This window comes from Habropoda laboriosa, unplaced genomic scaffold, assembly GCF_001263275.1.
Source record: "Habropoda laboriosa isolate 0110345459 unplaced genomic scaffold, ASM126327v1 scaffold57, whole genome shotgun sequence".
In the NCBI taxonomy this organism is placed as follows: Eukaryota; Metazoa; Arthropoda; class Insecta; order Hymenoptera; family Apidae; genus Habropoda; species Habropoda laboriosa.
This window is the reverse complement of record NW_017100229.1, coordinates 136,076-160,963: the sequence shown is the minus strand read 5'-3', so window position 1 is coordinate 160,963 and position 24,888 is coordinate 136,076. Positions and strand designations below refer to the sequence as shown.

Here is a 24,888-nt window from a genome sequence, read left to right as displayed (position 1 = left end):
GAAGGAAAGAGAAAAGGAACAAGTTCCAGTGGAGAACCTGTTCGACACAGACCGTGGTAATATATTATGGGGATCAGGATTTGTATGAAGAGAAGTGTGTAACCCTAGCTTAACGCTAATACCGGGCAATCAATCATACAGCCGAGAAGGAGAAACGTTTCGAATGTAGTCTTGAACCTGAAGAAAACGATCTTACACGAGTTCAACTCGTATTATCAATCTTCTTCGTTTACTCTCTGCTTTTAAAGTGTTTCAAATATTCTTCGTGTACAGTGCTCGTCAAAAGTTTGCAATCACTGTGCATTGCAATTTAGGTGGGAATTTTATGAAAAGGAATTTGCAACTTTGAGAAACATTTAACAAATTTTTTTGCTATTTTAAAGAAGCAGATTGCTGTTGAGCTTTAAAACATTAATTCCAAACTTAAATAAAATTGAAAAGAGATTAGATATTTATTAATTAATTATATTTCACATGAAACTTTGGGTTTAAATTGATGAATCACTCAAATGACAATATTTCCTTCTTCCAAACGAGATTCTATCGACACTATTATAAATTGACAAGTGACTCGAAAATTTCAGTCACCGATGTATAGCACATCTATCAATTTCCACGAAATTAATTGCAAAAGAGGAAAGAATGCAAAAAAATCAAAACTGTCCATCAAAAAAAGAACAGAAAATTTTATCTCTGGAAATATCCGAGCGTGATTTTCACTGCACGAATTCCATTCTTTCCGCCATAATAACGCGGTGGAAATACCGCTCGGATGACGTACCAACAGCTACGTTCCGTGACGAAACGATTTCTGCATTCCACGGCCGGGCTATCGATACCAATTTAAATTCCAACGCGGTGGCGGGCGTACATCGATGCTCTTCGTGACTGTGCTCCACGAAGGGCTCGGCCCTATGGCGGTCCCGTAGCATTTCGCCCCTATTTACTATTTGCCTCGACCCCAACCGGGGGAAAATCGTGTAGAAATGGCTCTTAATTACACCGATCCTATTGAATTCGCCACTCTCCGCGCAGCAGTGCCACGTGCGCTAACGCTACAACGCTGTTTTTTTTCTTCTTTTCCTTTTTTTCCTCGGTGGGCACAGTTTGCATTGTCCTTTCCACCTCTCCACTTTCTCTCTTCCCTTTCTCGGTTTACCCGTTCGCGAATTCCGACGATTTTTCTTGTTTTTTTGGCGGGAGGAAAAAAGAGGACGGTAACTTTGGACTGTACACGTCGCCGGAAATTGGAACGAGACTTTTCAATTGGAAATTGGTAGTTACGCCGATGGAGATCCTTTTTAAAGTGTTCCAACTGGCTGGTAAACTTTTTTCGGGGAAATCATTCGCCACGGGTTGTCCCGGTGCCAACTTTTCAGTTACGATATTGAAAAATTCTAGATCGGTTGAGAGAATCTCACCGATTCGGTGCCAGTTTTCTGCGTGGACGTAAGTGGAGCATCTGTTGTCGATATTGAAGTGTTTTCTTTTTTTTGTTGTTGTTTGGTTTTTAAAGAAAGTTGAGTATTTCCTTCGGGTAGGTAAGAAATTCTCAATCTTCGCGGCTTCTGCGTACCGACAGCTCGTCGTTCTTGATAAGTATGAATCAATCACGAACGTCGATACCACGGTGGTATAGTGATCAATCAAGATCTTCGTACGTATCTTGCTATTAATCAATATTAATTTCCTACTGTAGCAAGATACGGAACAATCCAAGTTCTAAGCTCGAACAATTCACGTGAATTCCATTCACTTCCTGTTCAGATTACGTACAGATTTTATACTTCGCAAACACCCTTCGCTATTGTCAATACAGAAGATTCTCTCTTTAACCCTTTGCACTCCAATGGCGCTTTTATGGCGACACGCGTAATTACTTTGGAGAAATATACAATTCGGACTTTTTTTTATATTATTTTATATTACCAAAATAATGCAAATTAACACAAGAAATACAAATAAATAAATTCGTAAACACTAAAAATCCTTCTTTTTTTTTTTCAAGACAAAACTTTGGCTTTCCAGAAGTTTCACTCTTAATCTTATCAAAAAATGCTCGGAGTGCAAAGGGTTAAATTTCTAAAAATTTATCGATTCCTAAACTATACAATATCTTCGAAGAAGAAACCCGAAAATTTCCGGAGATATGGGAAGAAATGAATAAATTTTAATATTTTGCTCTGAAAGTCAGCATCAGGAAACATTACTTATGAAACCATAAATTATAACCATCGTAGAACAAAATTTGCAATGTAAATACCACCTAAAAATTTGCAAAACATAGTTGTTCAATTAAAAAATTAAAAGTAACCACTGACACTCCTTTAAATCCTGCAAAGATTCTTCCACAAACAGCCAGCACTCGTAAAACACTATCTCCCCCTCTAAACAACCCCTGATATTTCTGCTCTTTTTACCATCAGCCATATTTCACCAGACCATCATGGTTCTTATCACCGAGGTCCCCGAAAAATATTTTCCAGCGTATCGGCGATCAATTGATTCGGACGTAGAAGCGAAGACAGTTCCTTTTCACGTTCTCGAGGACGATGAATATCAGGAGATATACCAAGAGAGGGAATCTCGTGGCATATAATCTAATAACGAGTTTTTGTCCGCACGTATATATCGTGCACACGTCCTTCTATACACAGGGGTGGCTCGTCACCGAACCACCCCCTTCCGCTCCGTCCATGGTCCTCTCTGCATCGACGTACGGCTGGCAGACAAGCCTGATTCCTGGCCTAAGTTCGGTTAGCCCTCTTCCATTGTGCATTAGCATCTATTCAAGCTGGTAATCGAATCCTGCCGAGATAGCGAACTTTCGCGGGGGATTTGCGGTTGACTTTTGGCATTTCCTCTTTGGCTCACAGAGACTATAGATACGCCCAGTCACGACTGCATTAACGCCTACGAATGTTCCGTGGTATCGCGGGACTTTGCTGGAGTAATGCTTGCACATTGTTCTCCTGCACCCTTTCTGAGAAGAAAATTCGCCCATTTTCTGGAGTGAACCGGGATATTCATTTTTTGGGCTGTTTGCAGAATGGTTGCATGTCGTGGAATCAGAAAATTAGGTATTTCAGCATTCCCTCTGGTAAGAAAATTTGTAAATTTTGCGAAGTGAGTGGAGATATTAATTTTTCGGTTTGAAGAATGATTTTACATTGTGTAATCAAAGAATTAGGTATTTCAGCATCTCCTCTGATAAAAAATTCGACAATTTCGTAACGGCGATGAAGCTATTAATTTTTTCTTTGTTCTATTCCCAAAGCAAATGGAAGTTCGCCAAAAAATAGGAATCCAGAATTTACTTGAACTCTACGAGACGTATCTAGTCTCGTTTTCACAGAAACGCGGTTGTAGATGGTGCACGCAGATAGCTCACGGTCTTTTTTATTTCGCTCTCAGCCCACCCCTAGCTCGTTTATCACGTACACGAGGGCAACGTGTATATTTTGAGGGTTGAAGCGAACGGAAAGGCTGGAAGTGTCTCTGGCCACCTTATCTCCGCCCTGAGAGCGCGTATGCTAAATTGAATATGAAATTATGTGGCTTATCGCCCTCGTGGATGCACGGAAATGCGATAGGACAGTGCTAAACGAGTCCCCACTAGACATCATCCTCGAATTTCCTCCAATTCTTCGCTTAAATAACTCTCATCGACGTTTAATATTCGTAGAATCATCATTTGCAAATTCTAACCTGATTTCCAACTCGAAATTTCTATTTTCAACCCTTTCTAACTCGTACGTCTCACTTGAGTACTCGAACAAATATTGATCTCCATTCCAAAGCGTTAATTCATGGTCAATGCTCCAAATATATACTAACTCTTTTTTTTTTTGCGTGTAAAGATTGTCTGATTTTTTGTGTTGACAGTGGACTTACCAGTTTTGACTTGGTACTTCAAGGTGGTGGAACAATCGATGAGAAGTTGCTGAAGAGTCAGGCCAGTATCGGGAATCTCGAGGTCCAGGAGACGCATCATGTCCGAGGGATGATGGAAATCGAGCACCTTCGCGTTTCTATCGCTCGTCGATTTAATGAAATCCAACAGAATATCCACCACCTTCATCAGGAACTCCCTGGTTGCCGGGTAGCCCTCGGCATTGTGCGGCAGGATATCTGAGGGCAACAAACATACGGGGTTCGAACAATGGATACCCACCTATCTTTCCAATTTTTAATATTCTTTCTTTCAGAAACTACCGTTCCCTTGATGTCTTCGAAACTACAACTGTCAGTGACTAGTTTTCCTCTCGAAGTATCCTCTTTTGCATATCTCTCTTCTTCAACTTTCAATTTCCCCTCTAAATGTATTTTTGTAATTTCGAAAGTAAGCTATTTCTAATATTCTTTTGCATAAAATACTGTTCCCTTGATAACTCGAGCGAATAATTTTCCTCTAGAGACATTTGCTTCTTCAATTTTTCCTGAGGATATTTTCGTCCAATTTCGAAGATGTCAAGGCAACGATAACAGGTGGACCGCACAAGCTACGACATCGATTAAAAAGTAATGGTAAAGACGGCTAATTGTCTACGGTGACTCTCTAATTGTTATAATCAAGTGAAATCTCTTCTACGACAGCGACATCGATTGATTCTTATACCGTTTATCATCGAGAGCGGCGCGCACCATCGTTTCGACCTACCGTCGGCTCTCCGACGTCCTTCGCAGAAAACGTAATTTTTTAGAATGATTTCACCTCATCAAACAATTGAAAGTATAGACCTATATTGACACACTCTCACTTGTTTGGTGGGATGACACCATCTCACATCGTTGCCCACTTCGTCCTCCTCTTCTTCGTCCTCTTCATCCTTAACGTTCCCTCACGAGTTACTTCTTTCACTGTTCCAAAACTTGCATGCCGTTCCACACGCGAATCATGCACCATGTACGAACGATTTCAAAGCAAAATCCGACAAACGTGTAGAATTAATTTCGTAGAATATCGACAAATTTCTAATTTCTCTGTATGCGAAGTGAAATAATCAAGTACCGAAAGTATAATATAAGAGAGGAATCTCTTCCGAATCTCGTCTTAAGATAGCAATTTTTTAGCCCTGCTCCAGCGAGGATAACGCAAACCGTCTGCAGCGGGACATTTCAATGTGCTCGTGGTAAATCCTTGGTAGATTGAACTGTCCTTCAGTCGCAGGACGACCATAAAGTATCCCGCCGAATAAACCACCCTTCGTTTCCCCATTGCATTAAGAAGATCCCGTGGATAAACAGAACGACGACTCAGCAGCCATGCTTTAAAGTCATCGTTACCTTACCGCTCCAACAATAACGAGCAAAAGTAAATTCTCTCGTAAATAACACTTAAAAAAAAAACAATTAACACTTGTACCAAAATAAAACACTAAAAAAAATTTGGATTAAAAGTGTTCTAAGATAGACGTATCTCTCGGAAGATGTGTAAAGCTCCTGCACGATGGGATAAGTGTAGTTTTCAATGATCGAGAGAACGATGAATGAGAATCGGATGGAAAAGGCAGGAGAATGGAACCTTATGGGGAATCGTTCTGAGCTGATAGTTAGACAAGGGAAATCCCTGGCTTCCAAGGGCTCTGCTTCAGCTAATCCAGCTCTATCAATCTAACGTCTGAGAAAAAAGAGACCGTCGGGACTCTTTCTTCGTTTACGGCATTCTCCTCTCTCTCCCTCCCGATGGAAAACGAATGATCGAGCCTGCAATAAATACCCCGAATCCCGTGACAAGTTTGTGTATCGAGGTAAACGTTAATGGTTGCAGTTAAATCGCGCAAGATATACAATCGAACGATGCATCAGTTGCTGGCTGAATTACAGGTTCGAGCTTAATCTACGCGGAACTCGTACACCGTTTGGCACCAGATGCACCGGACCCCCGGCTCGTGGCTTTAATCAAAGCGCCTTCTAGGGGTTGTTACACGCGGCAATTAGTTCCGGCGATTTATAAGCGGGATTACGGGGTTAATTTATAGCAATGAAGAAATGGAGCAAGGTTGCTTGGACCTTCGAAGAAGCTCACTGCTGATCGAGATTTTCAATCCTTCTGAATTCTTTGTGGAAACAAGCGCTTGTAACAACGTTCACAGCGAGTGACTGAGTTTAGATTGTCAGAGACGTGAGAAGAGAGTGTTTCTGAGGAGTTAATATGATTGTGTATTTATAGGAATTTATGTGTATTACAGTTTCGTCTTAACGAGTAATTGTTGATTGGAGCATACTTAAAAATTGATTCTCACTTTTAAACAGTGTCTTATCGGTGTTCGGCACTTGGCAAAACGCAAACAGAATCACGACAACAAACCCTTCCGCCCTTTCTGCGGCGTGTAATCTGTCCTCAGCCACTCGTCGACTACGAGACTCTTCGGGCCAATTCTAAATCCTCTATTATTATGCACCCTTCCGAACTGCGAGTCTCGCGAAATCAGGACAATATTGTGACTCCCGGATTTCATTCTCGAGAAGCCAAGGCTCCGGTCTAATACGTAGGGGAACGGGCCAATGTACGCGATAATTTGTGTATATTTCCGATTAAATGGAACACAATGTTAATTTTTTTTTGTCTAATTTTGGTTAACCGTTCTTTGGCATTACGGTGGTTCTGCTAATTGCCTTGTAATTTAATTAGAATTAATTTCGTCAAACAGGTCAGGCGCGAAGAAGTGAATAGCGGTAAGTAGTTAAGGCCCGTATGTGGTCAGACACAGAGTAAACGGAATGTATGAGAGATTAGCTTCTATTCTACTGTAATTTGGCTATTTCAACTATTCTTCAAGCTACAGATAGTCATATTCACGGGCAATTGTATCATTTGAGACGTAGACTGAATGTAATTCAGTTAATTTGTGTTTTTAGTAGCACGAATAATCTGAGAATTGTGGAAATTTCACAATCAACTTGTTCACGATTTCAAAAATAACAGAAGAATAGAGACGTTATTATCGACTAATTCTACGTGTAATTTATCAACTACAAAGCATGCTAGAATGTCTAAGAAAAATTAGAAACATCTCCTCGTCGAACTTACCCGAATATTTCAAGTTACAGTGCTCCCTGGAGAGCGAGTACGTGTTTTCGGAGCTCATTAGTCTGGTTGGCGAGTGTGTCCGGGCGAAGTTCTGAAATTCACAATGAAATTCTGTGTTTCTTGGAGCCGTAATCACGTAGGAAAACATTTATCACAGACATCAGTGCAAAATCTACCGTAACACGACAAAAAAAAAACACGTCTTTTCTGAAAAAACCTGTTGACGAAAGAAACCAAAAAGTAGAAGTAGTAAAAGCGTTACAAAGTGGAATCATAAAAATATCATTCCTCTTTTCTTTTTCTCATTCAAGTAACGAAATAATCAGGAAGTAACAAAGAAAGAGTAGATTTAAAGAAAACGAAGAGCTACGATTGTCGTAGCGGCAAAGAATTGTAAAATGAACAGAGAGAAAGAGAAAAAGAGAAAGAAAGAGAGACGATGAATGACGTGCAGCGAGATGGGAATGCCTTACATATAAGTATTCCTTGATCGCTGTGATTTTAGTGCCGATCATTTGCACATTGTCCATGTCTCTGCTTGTGCCCCTCGCCTCAGTCCCTACAACAATCAACAACAGTGTCCGCTTCAGTGTCGAGCTTTTCGTACTTTCGCGCTTCTTTTTTTCTTATTATTATTTTGTTTATTTTCCAGCGAGAGCTTGACAGAAATTGCGCAACTGCGAAGCGAGAATTAAACGCTGAAGGAGCACCGCAGGCCGAGCGACCAAAGAAACATGGACAGAGAGCATTTTGCATTCGATTTCTTTTCATTCCTTATTCATTTTTTTTCTTTTTTCGTTCGTTTTGCGTTTCATAATTATCTTCCGATTCTCGTGTGAAAAACAGCGAGGTTGCGTTTGTACAAAGAATTGTATGTCGTTGCTCTCTGAACCGATCGACTGGTCCTTGGAGCGAGTAAAGAGGCAAGCGATAGATCATCCTGAAGAGATCAGGCACTACGGATCGCTCTACCGAAAGACAAATAATTCGAAATTAAAATTCTCGGACAGAAAGAAACAGTGCAAGATTATTCGACCGGTGGTAATGAAGGAGAGGTAAGTAAGTGAGTCGTGCAGTTTTCATTCAAGTGTTTCGTACGGTACTAAGAAAGAAAGAAAAAAAAGACACTATACCCACAAACGTGCAATACAATTTTCACACGTCACAATACAAATCACGTTCGTGGGTATTTCTCCGTGACACACTAATCAGAAGAAATGAAGCGAGAATGAGAAATGCGTGAAAGCGAGAGAATTGTTCGAAATTCGGTACTCGAGAAAGTTTCGAAAAATAAAAAACAAGAGAAACACAATTTCAATCCTTAAAAACCATCTCGAGCACTCCTCTAAACCGCCAACAAAGGAAAAAACAGGGTACAATCAAGGTGACAAAAAAAGAAAAAAAGAAAGGGTGCAAACAGAGAACTCAGCAAAGAAACACTCACCAAGATCCTCTCCTTTCCTCCTGCAAGCGTTCCACAGAGAGAGAGAGAAAGAGAAAGAGAGAGCACGGAAGCTGCTTGGTGTCGGTAGCTCGAACGGGGGATGGAAGCTGTCCTAGCGATGGAAAAGGACTTCGAGGATGGATCGACGACAGACTGGTGAAGCGACGACGGGCTTCGGGGTGGTTTCCAAGGGACTGCTTCCAACCGAAAACGCCTGGACGACTCTCGAGCCTCGGCCTGACTCGGCCTGCCTCGAGTCTGCCTGACCCAGTTTCTCTCTCTCGTACAACCCACGCATCCACCCCCGCCTGACCGTCCAAAGGCGGTTGTTTTCGCGTAGGCGTGGCCATAAACCTCGGCGAATACCAGAGGTCGCGGTGGAGTACACGAGGGTGGCACGGTAGGCGTGTTCTACCGTCGCCAATCCCTGTTCGAACGTCACACCGACGTGACGTATCGTGCCGTCCGTTCTCCCTTATCTCGTTTCCTCTACTAGCCCCGAGATACCGTAAGGTGGTGGTCTCCGCGTGTGCGGGCACACTCGCCACAGGGAATACCAGCCGTTTCTTCCCTTTTATATGTTTACGAATGTACTCTAACGTGGAACCGATGGGATTCTAGGGAGGCTACTTAGCCGCGAAATCTCCGGCACGCTTGTGCCCGAGATACTGCACGCCGGAGGGATGACTCTGGTTCGAAGCGGAGAAGATGCTTCCGCGGCGCCCTTTGAGAGAGGCACTCGTTATCGACAGAAATTATTCCGCTCGCGGATACGGGGCAGAGATCACCTGTGAGAAATATGTCGTCTAATATGGAATGTGGGTCAGAATGGCAGATCGGGGTGAATACTTTTAGTGGATTCAGGGATTGGAATCTTCGATGTTTTTGTACACAGGGTGTTTCTTAAATTGTGATACAATTGGAACGTAGGTAATTCTTCGTGTACGATGTCAGTCGAACATATCAACAATCGAATTTGAATATTTGGGAATATTGGGTAGCCGCAATCTGCTTGCTTCAGCAAGAACAGATATCTCAAGATGTCACTGATTTTATAGGGAAGCCGTGTCATTTTTCAACCGCTAAAGGATGGGTTAGGTTGGAGTTTTATTACTCCTGCAGGCGCAGATTCTACTTCAGTATTGTTTCAGCTGCTAGCCGGTGCAGTTCGTTTTCAGTTTCGCGTCCAAGTGAAAAGTTTCATCTCCCTTACATAGAGCTACGAAAGATTCTCGACAAGGTAGGTCATCGAAAAACGTCCCGTGCAAAAATTTCACCTATTTACTCCTTCAAGGAGGTCGGAGTTTCCAAAAAAAATTCATAGCGTATCCGTGACTCTTTTCGCGCCAAGGGATTCGACGATCCTCTCTCGATACCCAACATCCTTGCTGCCTCTTACCTTCCTGTCTCCTCCGGAAAAACAACGATGAAACGTGACGGAACGAAGCGGGGAAAGAAAGAAAGGAGAAACAAAAATTTCGATTGCTGATTTCTTCGGTGGAAAATGTCGCGACGCATGCGTTTCGTTGCGAAGGGGTTGAGGACTTGGTGACACGAGGAAGAGAGAGAGAGAGAGGGAATAGGGACATCGAGAGAATGACGAACGGAGAAAGAGGAAGAAACAGCGGTAGACGAGGGGGTGGGAAGGACAAAATGGACGGCAGCCAATCGGACGACGGGACAAAATGGCCGACGGTGAATTTAATCAATACTTCCTCCGTCCTTCGTGCGAGGGTGGAGGACAGGGCGAGACCCAGAAAGTGCCAGGGACGTAACATCTCGTCGTCGAGCGTACGTAATCGCGTCATTGAGGTCGATACACCTTGTACCTTTCTCATATGTTCCTCAGACACCCGTTATATGTGCCTGGCGAAATGTGAGTTACCTCCTTCTGTAGACGAGGTTCCTTGTTTCTCGCTCTCGTGACTACTTTGAATACACGTACATACATATACACACGTGGCTATAAAAGGGTGCAGTTTGAAAGAGAAGACGCCTTTCGTACAGGAAAAGAAGAAGTGTATTGTTTGCCTTTACTCTGGTGGCTTTTGTTCGATAATTCGTCACGTTACTCGCTCTGATAGGCAAATTGGACTTCCCACGTAGAGATATCGATCATCTTGTTACATCACAGAGGTAACACGTCTTCTGGTGATAAACCATCGAGCGATCTTATCAGAATTTTTCTTAAATTCAATTTCTTCTTATTGCAAAATTTACATTATTTCGATTTCTCTTTTTTTTTTTTCATTTTTATATCATCGTTTCAATTTTTCTTTCCACTATTAAGCGATATATTTCGTTTTAAGCTCTCACGATATTTCTACGAATTGCTTCGTTAGAAATTTGAAAATTTGCTAACTCGGAGATTTCCGCGAAACGAGGAAATATTTCTGTTTCGAAATAATTGCGCAACTTCGAGAGAGATCGAGTTTATGTCCAACTTCCTTCTCCGCTATTTCCTCCGAGAAACTCCCACTGCTTCCTTCCTCTTCTTCTCTTTTCCTTTTTTCTTTTGCGTGGAAATTCGCGTGAGAATCGCTTCGATCGACCGGGCAAAGTGCGTAATTCGTTTCCCGATAGCAGATCAACGCTGTCGTCGATTTTATTGATCGTTTATTTGTTTTAGCAACACTTCGACACGGAAGTGTTGAAATTCTTAATCTGAGATGTCACCAAACTGAGAAATGTTCAGATTAACGCTGCTCTTATTATCATAATCGCGGGTAAAACCCGATCAAGCGTAAGAAAACACAAAGAACAGGCAAAGTAAATATACCGATAGCTTTAGAATTAGTAAATAGTAAATTAGAAACGAGGAAAGAATCGTGAAAGAATGTCCAAACGACGAAGGAAATTACATACTCCTAAATTCCGAAGCTGAAAACAAAATTTCACGCTTATAATTACACCAAATTAAAGGAATTCTGCAAGAATAGGAGAACGATTCGTACTCTCAGAATGAACATTAATTCCATTAATACCCAAAATTCGATCATTTTCTATCGTTACTACTGTAAAAATAAATTATTAATTTGTCCACGAGAGAAAAAAGGGTAGAATTTTTTGAGCACCGCTCAAGGGCATGATTGAAACACGACGAGGATCGATATTCCGCGTATGCGATAGTATGCATCCTCAGCATTCGCGTGCACGGTTACGCGTGAATGCGAATATTCATGGATGCAGACAACGAGCTCGTTTATCTCGCGGAACGAATTTCGCGCAGCCTAGATTGAAAACCCGGCGAATTTCCCTTTGCACATTTGTCTCGTGGCTGGGTATTTTTCGCCAGGACCGCGGTTCTGGTGCAAAGGTAAATTTCACGACAGGAATTGCTAAAAATTTCGTAGATCGACACACTGAAACAAACATCCTACCTACAATCAGTATGAGAAACGAAAGGAAAGATTCTTATTTATCATGAATATCCAGCAATTTTCTGTCGCCGTCGTCTTCGATTACTCTTATCGGTAAAAACACGGCGATAAGGTTCTTCACGGAATAGCGATTCGGTTCGACGAAACGTAATCGAAGATTTCACATACGGTGAAGAGAATTACTTCATCCCGTTTCGAGAGGTATGGTAATTCTCTCGATCGATAAACCAAGATAAATCTATTTGCACAATATGCAATAAACTGTTTTTCTCTATGAACGAAGATAAGAGAATGGAAAAAAGGTGATCGTTTGTAATGCACAATTTCCTTCGCAACGATTACGATAATCTCTGTGAAATAGTGTTCTGTTTGTCGGTAGTTACTACCTTGGTGATCGTTCATCGTTGACATAAGATATAGATAGTTTAATCTTCCTCGTTCACTGTACTTGTGTTTCTTGTTTTACGAGGCAGAAATTCTGGTTCCCTTAAGCACCCACTTTATCGAGAATTCAACAATTCACTGGAACGATATTGCACAATTAATTAATTAGGGAAGAATGTAGAATCGATGAAATTTTCATCGATCATTTTGACTCTCGAGTGGCCAGTGACCCTCTTACAGAAGAAAACAGTCGTGAATACGAAAGTGTTCTACGTGTTATCTTTCGTTACGCTCTTTGGATTCGTTTATACGTAATCAGACTGTACCAGTTGATACAGCCAATGATAGTTAATGCGATACATACAGTCGACGATCAAACAGTCGGACCAGTGGCGTGCGTCGTAAAGCTGCGAATCTCTCTGTTCACTTGGTGCAATCAGTTCGTTGTGATCAGATCAGAGACACGGGCACTTGATTCTTCAGTCTTCGATTGAAATAAAGAGGTGAGTTGTGGAATCGTTTATTGTACAATTTTATGGAATATTTATGGATGTTCCATGTTTTAAAGAAAATTAGAATGGTAGAAAAGACAAAGTAAGTTAAATTATATGGGACTGTGTCTCTTTTTCTGTATGGAAGAGAGAGAACACTGGAATTAGAAAAAGTAAAATGGTAAGGAGTAATTTAAATTAGGAGAGACTCTTGTTCTCCAATTTGCCTCGTCCAATATTTCTCGATCTTCCATTTTATGCACAGAAACTTTTGCCCTCCATCCAACATTTCTCGATCTTCCATTTTCTGCATAAAAGAAGGAGAAAATTAAAATAATAAAAACCAGAACTTAAATTACAAGAGACTTTGGTTCTCCAATTTTCGTTTCCTTCGGATTTTTCAAATTTACGATTACAAACACCGACATTTACACGTTACATTGGAAAGCAACTGGTGTGTCCGTTCGCGTAATTTACACGCGTGCCCGCGTTTTAATTAAAAGCCGTCAGCCAGACCGAATTAGGTAATGAAATACAACGAGCGAAGAAGTGCATCGCGTCGATCAAAGAAATTCGTCCAAGTTTCGCCTACCTGCGTGTTTTCTCCGCGGTAAAAATCCACAACGTTCGAAGAAAGAAGAAAAAGAGAAAACTTGGAAAAGCGATCATCTAAGAGGGTGGAACCGGTTCAGTGACAATTAGTGGAATTTATCGCGAGGTTTGCTCGTGGAACTCGAGACCAGTTATCGACACACGGCACCCAAAACCGATAACGGATACCAAGGTCCTGGTATTACTCTCGCTCCGCGTGCCAAACGAACCTGAGCGATACACAGTGTCTCGTAATTCATGGCACGAGCCTGGACCGAGCAATTTACCGCAGAAGAAATTCAACGAAATAAATAGAATAACTTCTCGTTCAACGTTCACGAGAATTGTGTTCGCCTCGAGAAAAGCTCCGCTTGGAATCTCACTGTCTTGACATTTTTCAAATTTTCTGGCCGAAGGAAACAATTATTAAATTCTTTGGAAGGAATCTGTGATCCTGTGATTGTGTCGTAGAGTCCAAACTAAGTGAAATGATTCGTGATATTATTAAAATTAGCAGTTTCGACGATCTTTCAATCAAGTATAATAACTTTCAATTATCCTAGTTCACACTTCTATGGGTGGGTGATTACAGGCTTTTCTACATATCACTGTCGCTATCGGTAAATTATTGCAGATTACATAGTGAAATCACCCTTCATATTTCAGGGCTGAGAAACTATGAATTAGAATAACTCGAAAAAGAGTTGATTTAAAAAATAGACCCTGAAGAACCAAAAAGTAGTGAAAATAAAAAAATTGAGGTGCTCCACAAACTTGCAAACTTTCAAAAAATAATTCTCTACTATTTGAAGCAACAAACATCCTCGCTCTCCAAAATGTGCTGATTTACAACTTCCTCTCGTACTTCTCCTTCATTTATCTCCCTGATAACTGTTCATTCGTTGACCAGAGCCACCCGGTAAATTCCTGCGTGCAGACATAGGAAGGCACAAGAGGGTCTGCAGGAAATTCCCGATTGCCATAAGCAGTCCCTTCGATGGCTCCTCGGTTGGCTATCGGAACGCGGCGAGATCCTCGTTTGCTTTCGTATTGATTAGCCATCACTTTCAGATGACGCCTCTACCTTGGTGGGTGTTGCTGGCGTTGCTGTTGGTCGTGGTGGCCTCGTATCCCGTGGACCACGCATGCGCCCGCCTCTGTCGCGTACGGAACACCAGCCCCGAGATCACGGGAGGCTGCGAGCACCAGCAGAAACTCGTCCTTCAGTTCAGCGGAGGCCGGTTCCCGATTCAGCGCCTCTTCAGGCTCTGCCTGACCCCGTGTCAAGGTTCCTCCACGTCCAATTCCCTGTCGTTCGACGTCAGTCAAGCTTGTCGCAGCTTCAGGGACTCTTTGATCGAACGTCACGGCTGTATCTGTGACGATCTGCACGATGTTCGCGCGAGAAACCTCGAGGAAGAAGATCGGAAAGTCGAGGGGTTCGAGGCGGGTCAGTTGAACGAAGCTGACGAATGGAATCTTCCGAAGAAATTCGCGAAACACCGGCCTGCATCCTCTTTCGACGATCTCTATCAGCTGATGTTGACGAAGAAACAAGCTTACAAAGACACCATGGAGATTACCAAGCTGGAGGAGAATATACTGGACAGCGCGGACACCGAAGATGCGATTCTTGGGAAAATGGAAGGATCGAATGAAGAATCTTCCATCGACTGGGACCTGTGGTGCATGGCCCAGTGTGACAACGGCAAGGGTGGCAGCGCCTGCAATTGTGACATTATCCCGTGAGAGAAGGAAGAAGACGAGTCTCTTCTCGGACGAAAGGAGGACGAAGATGCTTGAAGAGGCGGAAGAGGAAGAAGATGAGGAGTCACCGGCGGGCACGAATTTACATATCTCGTAGGTTAGTCAGGCGCCTATGGTACCGCTAGATAATATAAGGTTAGTCTTACTGGTATTAATCTTCTCTCTGTAAACTCCAATGTATAACACGTCCTCTGATAAGAAAATTCGCGATAGAGGTGGGGGCGTAGGAACGAGTATCGCGATCGTGTAAATTCATTTGTATACAATTCTCCACTTGGACGATATCTCTCGGTAGATAAATAAGCCAACGAAATTCGCGTTCGTTTTTAATCCGAAGACGATGCTTGGTCGCAGCGACGAGTTCGTTCTACCGATGATCGAACGATTAGAAAATGTCGCGCGATTGGAAAATTTCGTGTTGTTCTTTTCTCTCTCGTCGAATCGATCCCAGCTAGAGATTATATAGGTGACTTAATCGCTTTCTTAGGCTTAAGACTTCTCTTCTAGACGCTAGGCCCGGTCTCACGCGCTTAACGATGCAGCTTAACGTCCAAGGAAAAAGCTTCTATCAAGCCCCAGGTGGATTTTCTCGCAGATAATACCGATTGAATCCTGTTTCACGATAAGACGACACTTTTCGTTCGGTTAGAATTTTGTTGAGGGGGGAATTCGAGTGTTACACAACGCATCGCGTGAATTATTTCGGATCGAAGAGCGTGTGAACGGGACAACGACGTGCAATGTGTGTATTATGCAATAAATAATATTTATACGTGGCCGCGATGCAACGTGGAACGCGTGCATCCGCGCGTCGATTAGCTTAGTTTCGTAAGTATTTACCCCTCTATTGTATATCGGGAAATCTTTTACACGAGAATCGCACGAACGCGAGTACTTAATTAAGGGATTACTTAGGTTAAGCAACGAGAAACACGAAATCCATGTCTTCCATTTTATAGTCTATTTGCTACTCGATGTGTGATTTGAACCTGTTACCATGGCATAACGTTGCATAATTACGATTAACGTGTGTGACAGGTGAGGAGAACGCGATACCAAGCATGCGAGTACGTTAGGTAGTTTCGTCGTTTAAGCGATTTACTTTTATTAATGCAACCACGATCGGAGTCGAGGGAAATCGACGATTTTCAAGAGGTTCGAAGAGTTCCTTCGAACACGAGACGAAAACGTGCGTTCCTTTATTTCTATAGTGTGCCGTTCAAAAAACGTTGTGACGCGACAATAAGACGTAGATTCTAGTATGCCTGTGCGATGCAACTTTGTCTTTCGCGCAATTTCGATTACACATCCGTCTAACTTGGAGATACATTTAGGTAATATACCGACTATGTGTCTGCTAGCTGATAAATCAATTATTGTAATGATTACAGGTGACAGGATTTTTTTTTCTTTTTTTTTTTTGGTCTCTGATATCTGCACATCGAAACTGTTACTGTACCGAGCTACTGCTATAACTGAAGAAATAGGGAGAAATGCGCGAAAGACTCGACTTGAGCAATTTATTATCTGGGCTATACGTATATACATATATATACTATGATTAGTTTTAAGATGAGGATAATTGCTTTGTAAATATTTATACGAATAGTAGGATACGATCGAAGATTCTGTTTAAGTAACGATAAAGAGTCGTCGATACTTTGGGGTACCAATTTACAAATCTAGGATGTAATTTGTGCAACCTATTCGATGTCTAACTTCGACGCTAAATAGTGTTATTGTATTTCATGCGAATGTGAGAGAGGAATGAATGGTTGCTGCCGGCAAGCAGTCATGGAATTTGCGAATAATTAAATTATGTGTATCACGGCGAAGTGTTACGCTAAAAAAAAAAAAAAAAAGGCTTTTACGTGGACAAATTTACAGTTTCTTCCGTGTCTCTGATGTATTTGTAATTGTTTATGTTTATGATTGTACATTGTGTATATACAATATATATATGATGTAAGTGAACAATATCCGCATTATGTTTTGTCATACGATAAATAAAGAACAATATACCCTAATCATTGTGTCTATTAATGTACATTCCTTGAATAATTATTTTTGTTGTGTTAAAAAAAGTCTTGGTTAAAAAAAGTATTTTCTCTTGAGATTAATTCAATTTTTTTAATATAATTATTGGCTGTATTCATTTTGAACTGTTAACGGTGTTAAAGTATAATTTTAATAGTTAAATAGGAGACTAGAATTTTTTACGTTACATTTTTACCATTTGTAGGATATGTAGAAGGTTTAGAAGCAATTTACCTACTGTAGGTCTTCACACGATCTACTATAGCTACAGTAATACATGTAGAAATACAATGGTAAAGGTAGAGACCTTTAAAACCATCAATGGGTTAGGCAACACAGCCATGGAACTTTGTGTAAATACCGAAATGTACCTGTCTCACCTACATATTGCGATATTAATAAAATATATTAAAGATTGCAACAATTTTTTCACAGAACGTGTTAAAATCACACAAAACTCAAATAATTGAAACGATTTTTTTGAAATGTGAAAAAGCACCTTTAACACTGAAATATTAAAGAATTATGAAACAATATTTTGGAGAGTTAAAAGCATTGCAAAATATTGTTACAATTTGACGTAAAGTTCTTTATATTTTTTTATATTTATATATAAGGTGCTTTGATATTTTCATTCTTCGTCGCAAATAGATGGTTATTTCCCTTGGGAAAGAAGTCAATCAGGAGTATCGGTAATTAGGTTTCGTTCCTGATAGCTTGTAACGTTATTCTATAACAATATTAACACCACATATCCAGATCTACAGTCTGGAGTCTTATAAAAGCTGAGCAAGCTTCCGAAAACGACAGAGCAGTGCCATCCTTCCTTTGGAGAAGACATCTCACAGCATCAACAGGTACCATCAGAGTTCCAGTGTGGTAAAAAACACTTCATTATTCCATTTAAAACTTCTTTAATTAATTCCACTATTTAAAAAAAAAATCCAGATACTTGTTCTCAAGTATTGCTTATTTTCTTCGAAAAAAATAGCAATCGCAAAAAATATCGATAATTATTTCTTGCAAAATATTTCGTATTTTTCCAACATTTGTCTCGATCTTGGTCAAGAAATTTTGACATTTCATTCAATCGATAGCCTCTTAGACGAACTTTTTGATCAATTCACTTGCAAATAACCCAAGCCATCTGCACCTAATGGCCACATTTGTCTTCTGCTCCTTTTCTCGACTATAAAAGCTCCAAGCTTTTGCCTTGTTTACAACATTCGTTCACCAACTACCGCATAAGTTCCATCGTTTCCTACACTTGTAAGTAAACTGACCACTTCTCTAAGAAATTCTATTTCTTCGACATCGAACAATTCGACTTGGAAAATATTCCACTTCTCTATTTCGTAATATTTTTATTTCTCTGTTTTGCTACACTTTATTTGGGGAATAATTGATTTTGAATTTCGAGCAGCAAAACCCAAAAAACCAAATCCATCAAAATGGTGTCTGTACGCTTCGTTCTTGCCATCGTCGCCACTCTCTTCGTCCTCGCCATCAGCGTCGACGCTGCCTACAGGAAGCCTCCCTTCAACGGAAGCATCTTTGGCAAGCGATCCAACACCATCACTGGTAAGATCCAAATTCAGAAAATCCTTCAAATTTTATAAAATCGAAGGGAGAAATCGAGAATTCCTTCCTCGTGAATTTTTCTAAATTTCAAATTAGTGTTCTCTATTTGCATCTAAGCCTTTCTGTTGTTCTTTCTTTGTCTAGTGATCTATGTCATTTAATTGAAATTCTAAAGAATAACTAAGAAATCCTACTTTATGAATTTTTATAAATTTCCAATTTTTTAATTTCAAATTAGTGTTCTCTATTTGCATCTAAGCCTTCCTGTTGTTCTTTCTTTGTCTAGTGATCTATGTCATTTAATTGAAATTCTAAAGAATAATTAAGAAATCCTACTTCATAAATTTGTTAAAATTTTAAAAAATATATAATTTGTATTTAAGTTTTCATGTTATTATTTGTCTAGTGATCTATATCAATGATTACTCTTTCATTCTAATCTTCTACAGATTACGAAATGACCAGCCGAGCCATGTCCTCCGTCTGCGAAACCGTCAGCGAGACATGCAACGCTTGGCTCTCTCGCCAGGACTCCAACTGAAGATACTGAACCGACCATGATTCAACACGATGCGACGAATGCTAATAACCGCTGCTTAATCAATCTTATCAACGTTTAATAACTCCACAATCCTCACTATACTAGTCCCCCATTTATCCATTTCACTGGAGCTTTAATATTCGTCGCATCAACCAAATCACTTGTAACTTAAATGTATAAATTAATTTATTTCGTTGTATAAATGTTTTTCATATAATAAACTGTGATGTTTCTTAAACTTAATCCAGTCGTATAATAATTCACCTCTTTCCCATAAATCTCTACTAATTTCTATTTTTTAAACAAAGTGTGACTTTAGAAATATTAAAATATTTTTCTTCACTTGCTAAATTATAAAATATTAACATTAAAATACAAAAATATTCTAATATTTTTCTTGTGACAGTGCATAAATATGGTATTCTCAAAATAAGTACATTTTCTTCCATCTTACGATTCGTGGATCCTAAGTAAACAGCTTTAAACGCGTCGAATGGATTTAAAGTATTGTTCCGGGAGCTTTTACGCGAGCACGCTCGATTTAGAGTAATTTGCGCAGCAAGCAGAGGTTCAACGAAACTCTTTCCGATATCTGAAATGCAGATCGAACCATTCGATATGGAAAGCACGTTTCATTCTCCTGCCGGAATAAGGGTTACGCTGTCTCTTATCCACACACGAGAAATAATTACGTAAAAAACAAACGGTAAAATAATTGACAGATAAATCAGTGTACTTCCATAGAACTCGCCTAATCTCATCATCAAGATAAATTTCATCTACACACACTTCTACGAGCAAATATTGTAACAATAAAACCAGCAAAATGTACTCGATTCCAAGTAGCGCTAACGTAAGATTCAACATGAAAATCATGAATGAAAAGTTCTCGATATCGAAATAAAATACACGTTTTTTAAACCACGGATCCTCTACAATTCACGTCCATAACAAGCACTCGTCCAAAAATCCCTCGGTCAATAATTATTCAACGTTCATCCGCCGCCGAGAAATTGATTCGACAACAGCATAGGGGATCAACAAGCTTCGACATCGATTCACGTTACACAAAACCTGCTCGAAATACTTGATTAACCAAAAATTCTCCCATAAATAGAGACAAGTTTGTCCACTTTAGTACAGTGTATCGTGAACAGATCGAGGTAAGTGTCAACAGCAGCGTTTGCTAGAAAATTCGCAAGAGAACTCCCACTCTCAATTTCCTTCTTTCTACGCTTTTCTGGCTTCCCTGGTTACACCGTAACCTACACACACACACGTACATTATATACCCGTACAATCACACGGAAAGAAAGAGTTCAAACTACTCGGTTATATCTGAAAATTGGACGCCTAGAACGTTGGTCGTCCAAGTGAGGATCAACGATGAAGATTTTTCACGCGTGTTCGCGATTCCATAACAGTCGGGACATTTAAATGCAACGGGGCTTCGCCTGTGCAAACCTCGCGATTTCTTCGCTCACAATCCTCAAGTATTCTGTCCACTCTCTTCGCGATAATGGAAGAAGTCCTACGGGAAAATCGCTCAGTTTTCCCCATACAGCCGTGGAACGCGTGTCGCTCGCTCGCTCGCCGCTGCATTTTCCTTCGAGACTTCACCGTACGACTTTTTCCGTTAACGATGGCGACGGTCCAGTGTGACTACAGTCGGATAAAATAAGACGTCTCCGCGATATTATTTGCAGCGTTAACCGGTCGAATGTTTCTGTGGGAGAATTAAGGGTAAATTGATTTTCGAACCGTTTTGCAGATCGAACAAGTGGCGAGAATCATGACGACTTCGCGATCATTGGGATCCACGCGCTATTTCTTCGTGTACGGTGAGTTCATATTTTTGTATTTTAGTGAAGAATCTTTGGGGTGTTTGTTAGAGCGAGATGAAGCGTGTTTCGACGAGTAGGTGTGAATTTAACGATTCTTCTTTGGGATGTTTCAGTGCTTCTAATTGGCGTTTTGGCGTTGTTCGTTGGCGCGAATGCTTCGGCGGCTGACGAAGTGCCTGCGTTCTTTTTGAAAATCGCCAAGAACATTCCTCGTGTTGGAAGAAGCGATGGCTACGATGATTTTTTGAAATCGAGGAAGAATATTGGTAAAATTGGAGGTCTGGATGCTGATGGACAGGTATTTACAATAAAATTGATCGATCGAACTTTTAATCAATTTTATATTCTGTAAATTCCTCAAATTCTGATTTTTCACCAATTTAATATTACCGATTAATTGTCAATTGACGTAATACTATTTAAATTCTCAAAATTCTAACTTTTAATTAATTTAATATTACCGATTAATTTTCGATCAATTTAATATCATTTAGATTCCCAAAATTCTGATTTCTAGTCAATTTAATATTACTCAAATTCTCCAAATGCTCATCATTTTTCACTCCCCTCTTTAAGTCTGAATCCTGGCCGTCGTATGGCAACGATCAACCCTTTTCTCGTCTCATAAAAAGACGCGTGGATTATCCAGCGCTCGACGGTAAGAAAAATCAACGTTTCATATTCAATTGTAGCACAATTCGACTGATACAACGTTTCATTGTCAACGACAGATGCATGGTCCTGGCAACATTTTCCCCTTGCTATAGAAGGACCCCGTGAACTCTGGCGAACTTTGGCTGGATACACCAAAGACACCACGGATGAGTAAGTCGAGAAAAAAAAAACAGCATTGAAGAGAAAATTTAAAATAATCAAGCGTATTTCTTTGCTTCAATATTTTCTGCTTCTCTAAAAAAAACACAGTATCGACAATGAAATATGGGAACGAAAGAAGAGAACGGGAAACGAGCAGGCTCTGGCTGTTGCGGAGGAGAATTAGCATAAACGGAACGTGGCGCGATTATGGCGCCCATGGACGAATATATTTTAATGCCTGTTGTTGCTGTAAGGTGTCGGGTAAAATATCGCGAAGAATAAACATGTAAATAGGATAGAAGCATTGCTATTCCGAATAATCATTTTTCTTTCAATTAATAAACACACGTCTTGCAAAATATGAATTATTCATTTCCCTAAAAAAAAAAAAAAAAAAAAAAAACGTTCCTTTCGATCGCTTTATTAAAAGAAAGAAAGAGAAAAAAACCGTTACTGCAGGTGTATCGCACTGTAATAATACAGAAATTTGGGAAAATTTGGTTTCTCTTTTAATTTCACATTCCTTCGACCCACTTTTTATTGTTCATTCTCTTTCCATGGAAGTTCTGACACCAGTCATGAAAGAACGGGTAGAAGGACAGCGTGTAATCTGTAAATTTTCGCTGCCAAATTTTACCGGCAGATGGTTTTGCATGTGTCATCGATCGCAACCCTTGAGAAAAAAATAAACGAAGCGACACAGTGGCTACATCTGCGTGTACTTGCGCGCGAGGACAATGGAACTGCGCAATGTAATATCGATTTTATAGGGTTCAAGTTGAACCTTCGAATCCTTAGAATCTCTCAAATTTTCAAATACAGATAGCTCTCATAAAGCATGAAAATTTCTAGTGTTAAATCAGGCCTTATTCAATAAATTACCCAAGGTTTCGGGTGAAATTACCCAAAGCGTCATAAGAGGTCTCCCGCAATTTTCAGACTAACATTCTTAATTTTCAAAATTATAAACAATTTGATGACAAATCTTTTTTCTCCAAATGTCCATCGATATTCAGACATACAAATTCACCAACTTTTTTTTCACCCTGTACACTGGTCGAAGTATGAAATTTCTCCTCCTGAGGTCTCCTTAAAAAAAAGTAGATTTAAAACGAATAAATCCGAAAAATTATTTCGCAATATTCGAGGACACAGAGTGCCTGTCAATTGCAATATCTTCAAGTACCAGAGTGTTGAACAAAACCAAAATATCTTTTTCGTACTTTCTCCTGGTGTGCATTCGTTCACAGCGAAAGAATCGCAACAAGAGGAACGCATATGTCGAGAAAGGAATAGGTTAACCGATGTCAGTCCTCGGCGAGGATCGTACCATCGCGAAATTGCAGTTTCAGGCATCCCCTGTCAGTCGTCATATGGAAGATAATTTTCCTAGACGTTACTCGAAACGTGCGCGTGTACACACGTGCAGTACGCTACATGACAACCGACTCTCGCGTAATTGTCGATTATCGATCTCGCGTGGCACGCGTAACGAAAAAGGAGAAACAACTGACACGGCCAGGGGTCAGGTATTACAAACACTTGTGTAACATGGAGACACCATTGAAAATTAGCAATACCAAGAAAACAACCCCCTTTCTTACGGTTCGTCGAAAGAGAAGTTTCTCAATTTAAAGAACATTTAATTTCGCTTCTGATTGAAACCATTCGATTTTTCGATTTTTCTCGGTTTTCTCATTGAAATCGAAAATTATAATCAACCGTAAATTTTCTCCTCGTGAATAAAGAAACATTGGACTTGAAAGGGTTAATTTACCGTCGAGAATCGTCGAAATTTTTTATTTAATTACTCTGTGCCTTTAATTTGCATACTTTCGCTCAGGAAATTCTCCCTTCTTTGATTTTTTAAAATCGGTCAAATTGTAATCACAATTTTTCTCCTCGCAAACGAACAAAAATCGAGTTACAGAAAATTTTCTACACCCGTAACACCAAACGACTCGTTTCGTAGAAATAAAACGAAAGAGAAATTCGTCACGCGAGACAAACAATTAGAAAAATAAATTAAAGAAGAGTGTCAGATTTTCACAGCGCTAAATTACAATGCAAATTGCCACGTGGGATGACAAACTCGCTTCGAATGGAGGAATATGTACCAGAAGGGTAAACTGTTATTAAAATGATCGTTCTCTAAATTTTTCCAGCGAGAGTAGTAGGACGCTGTTAAAAGAGTCGAGTCAGAAAAGTTACAATGGCAGAGTAGATTCGCGTGAACGCGAAACGTGTTGGCCCTCGGGTTGTCACGACCGCGGACACCGTTTCTCGTTAGAATCGACTTAGGGTTAGTACTCGAGAAGCGGTTATGATAATGAGGGGGCTGAGCCTCGATCAGCCACGTGATCGTTTGCAACACGTGTTGGTCAGAACGCGGGTGGATCGGACCTTGAGGAGGAGTCACTTTCGTATCACTTTATAGAAGCCTCGAGGGAACGCGAATCTTCATCTACCGTCGATAAATCTCGAAATAATACGAATCTTCGCCAATAAAACGCGCGATCTCTCCGTTCTGCGTAATGAAATTTTCAGAAAAATTCCCAACAGCAAGTCGCGATAATTATTTTTACAGCTGAAACGATCGTTTACACAAAACTGTTATCACATTCTACGCACAGATAGCGTGCGACCTTATCATGGTGAACACTTGAAAACTTGCGAAACCAATCGATCAGTAACCAACATTACGAAACCGATAATTTACAAAAATCCATCAAAATTGCAAATTTCTCAGAAAATTCGAGGGTGAATTGTTTAAATAATTTTTTACACACGCTTGAAATTTGCCAGAGCGTCATAAAGATGGCGCCAGCAACGAGAACCTCTGCAGCAACTTACCAAGCGCACCAAGAGCTGCCGCCACTAATAGCTCCTGCAGACCTGCATTCCCATTCCTCGTCCACGGCACCCTGGAACAATAAATTGTTGTAATTACAATAATCCCGGTGTTTAAACGAATGCTCG

The 24,888-nt window shown here is 40.4% G+C and overlaps 4 protein-coding genes across 4 annotated transcripts in view; 3 read left to right on the top strand and 1 right to left on the bottom strand.

Annotated features, from left to right (window-relative positions):
- LOC108571334 (glutamate decarboxylase) overlaps window positions 1-8,548 on the bottom strand; it is a 22,018-nt gene extending 13,470 nt beyond the window's left edge. Inside the window, exons 1-4 of the mRNA XM_017933350.1 lie at window positions 8,478-8,548; window positions 7,507-7,592; window positions 7,034-7,124; window positions 3,895-4,131 (exon numbers count right to left, since the gene is read on the bottom strand). Of these exons, the coding sequence (XP_017788839.1) occupies window positions 3,895-4,131; window positions 7,034-7,124; window positions 7,507-7,563 (385 nt within the window). The 5' untranslated portion in view covers window positions 7,564-7,592; window positions 8,478-8,548. The remainder of the gene's footprint in view (window positions 1-3,894; window positions 4,132-7,033; window positions 7,125-7,506; window positions 7,593-8,477) is intronic.
- A 4,073-nt stretch (window positions 8,549-12,621) lies between these two features.
- LOC108571335 lies at window positions 12,622-16,616 on the top strand. The gene is made up of 2 exons (XM_017933351.1): window positions 12,622-12,744; window positions 14,395-16,616. The coding sequence occupies exon 2, from the start codon at window positions 14,395-14,397 to the stop codon at window positions 15,070-15,072; it is 678 nt and encodes a 225-aa protein (XP_017788840.1). The 5' UTR covers window positions 12,622-12,744; the 3' UTR covers window positions 15,073-16,616.
- A 1,336-nt stretch (window positions 16,617-17,952) lies between these two features.
- On the top strand, window positions 17,953-19,266 carry LOC108571369 (SIFamide-related peptide). Its single transcript, XM_017933386.1, has 3 exons — window positions 17,953-17,984; window positions 18,551-18,708; window positions 19,158-19,266. Exons 2-3 carry the CDS (start codon window positions 18,579-18,581, stop codon window positions 19,247-19,249), a joined length of 222 nt encoding a protein of 73 aa, XP_017788875.1. The 5' UTR covers window positions 17,953-17,984; window positions 18,551-18,578; the 3' UTR covers window positions 19,250-19,266.
- A 1,775-nt stretch (window positions 19,267-21,041) lies between these two features.
- On the top strand, window positions 21,042-22,093 carry LOC108571388. Its single transcript, XM_017933408.1, has 5 exons — window positions 21,042-21,090; window positions 21,207-21,391; window positions 21,670-21,751; window positions 21,825-21,918; window positions 22,018-22,093. The coding sequence occupies exons 1-5, from the start codon at window positions 21,042-21,044 to the stop codon at window positions 22,091-22,093; spliced, it is 486 nt and encodes a 161-aa protein (XP_017788897.1).
- The last annotated feature ends 2,795 nt before the right edge of the window (window positions 22,094-24,888 follow it).

Coding starts and splice junctions, on each gene's coding strand:
- LOC108571335 (XM_017933351.1), top strand. CDS start 14,395: ATGACGCCTCTACCTTGGTGGGTGTTGCTGGCGTTGCTGTTGGTCGTG.
- LOC108571369 (XM_017933386.1), top strand. CDS start 18,579: ATGGTGTCTGTACGCTTCGTTCTTGCCATCGTCGCCACTCTCTTCGTC. Junction 18,709..19,157: donor GCGATCCAACACCATCACTG/GTAAGATCCAAA, acceptor AATCTTCTACAG/ATTACGAAATGACCAGCCGA.
- LOC108571388 (XM_017933408.1), top strand. CDS start 21,042: ATGACGACTTCGCGATCATTGGGATCCACGCGCTATTTCTTCGTGTAC. Junction 21,392..21,669: donor GTCTGGATGCTGATGGACAG/GTATTTACAATA, acceptor CCCCTCTTTAAG/TCTGAATCCTGGCCGTCGTA. Junction 21,919..22,017: donor ACCAAAGACACCACGGATGA/GTAAGTCGAGAA, acceptor AAAAAAACACAG/TATCGACAATGAAATATGGG.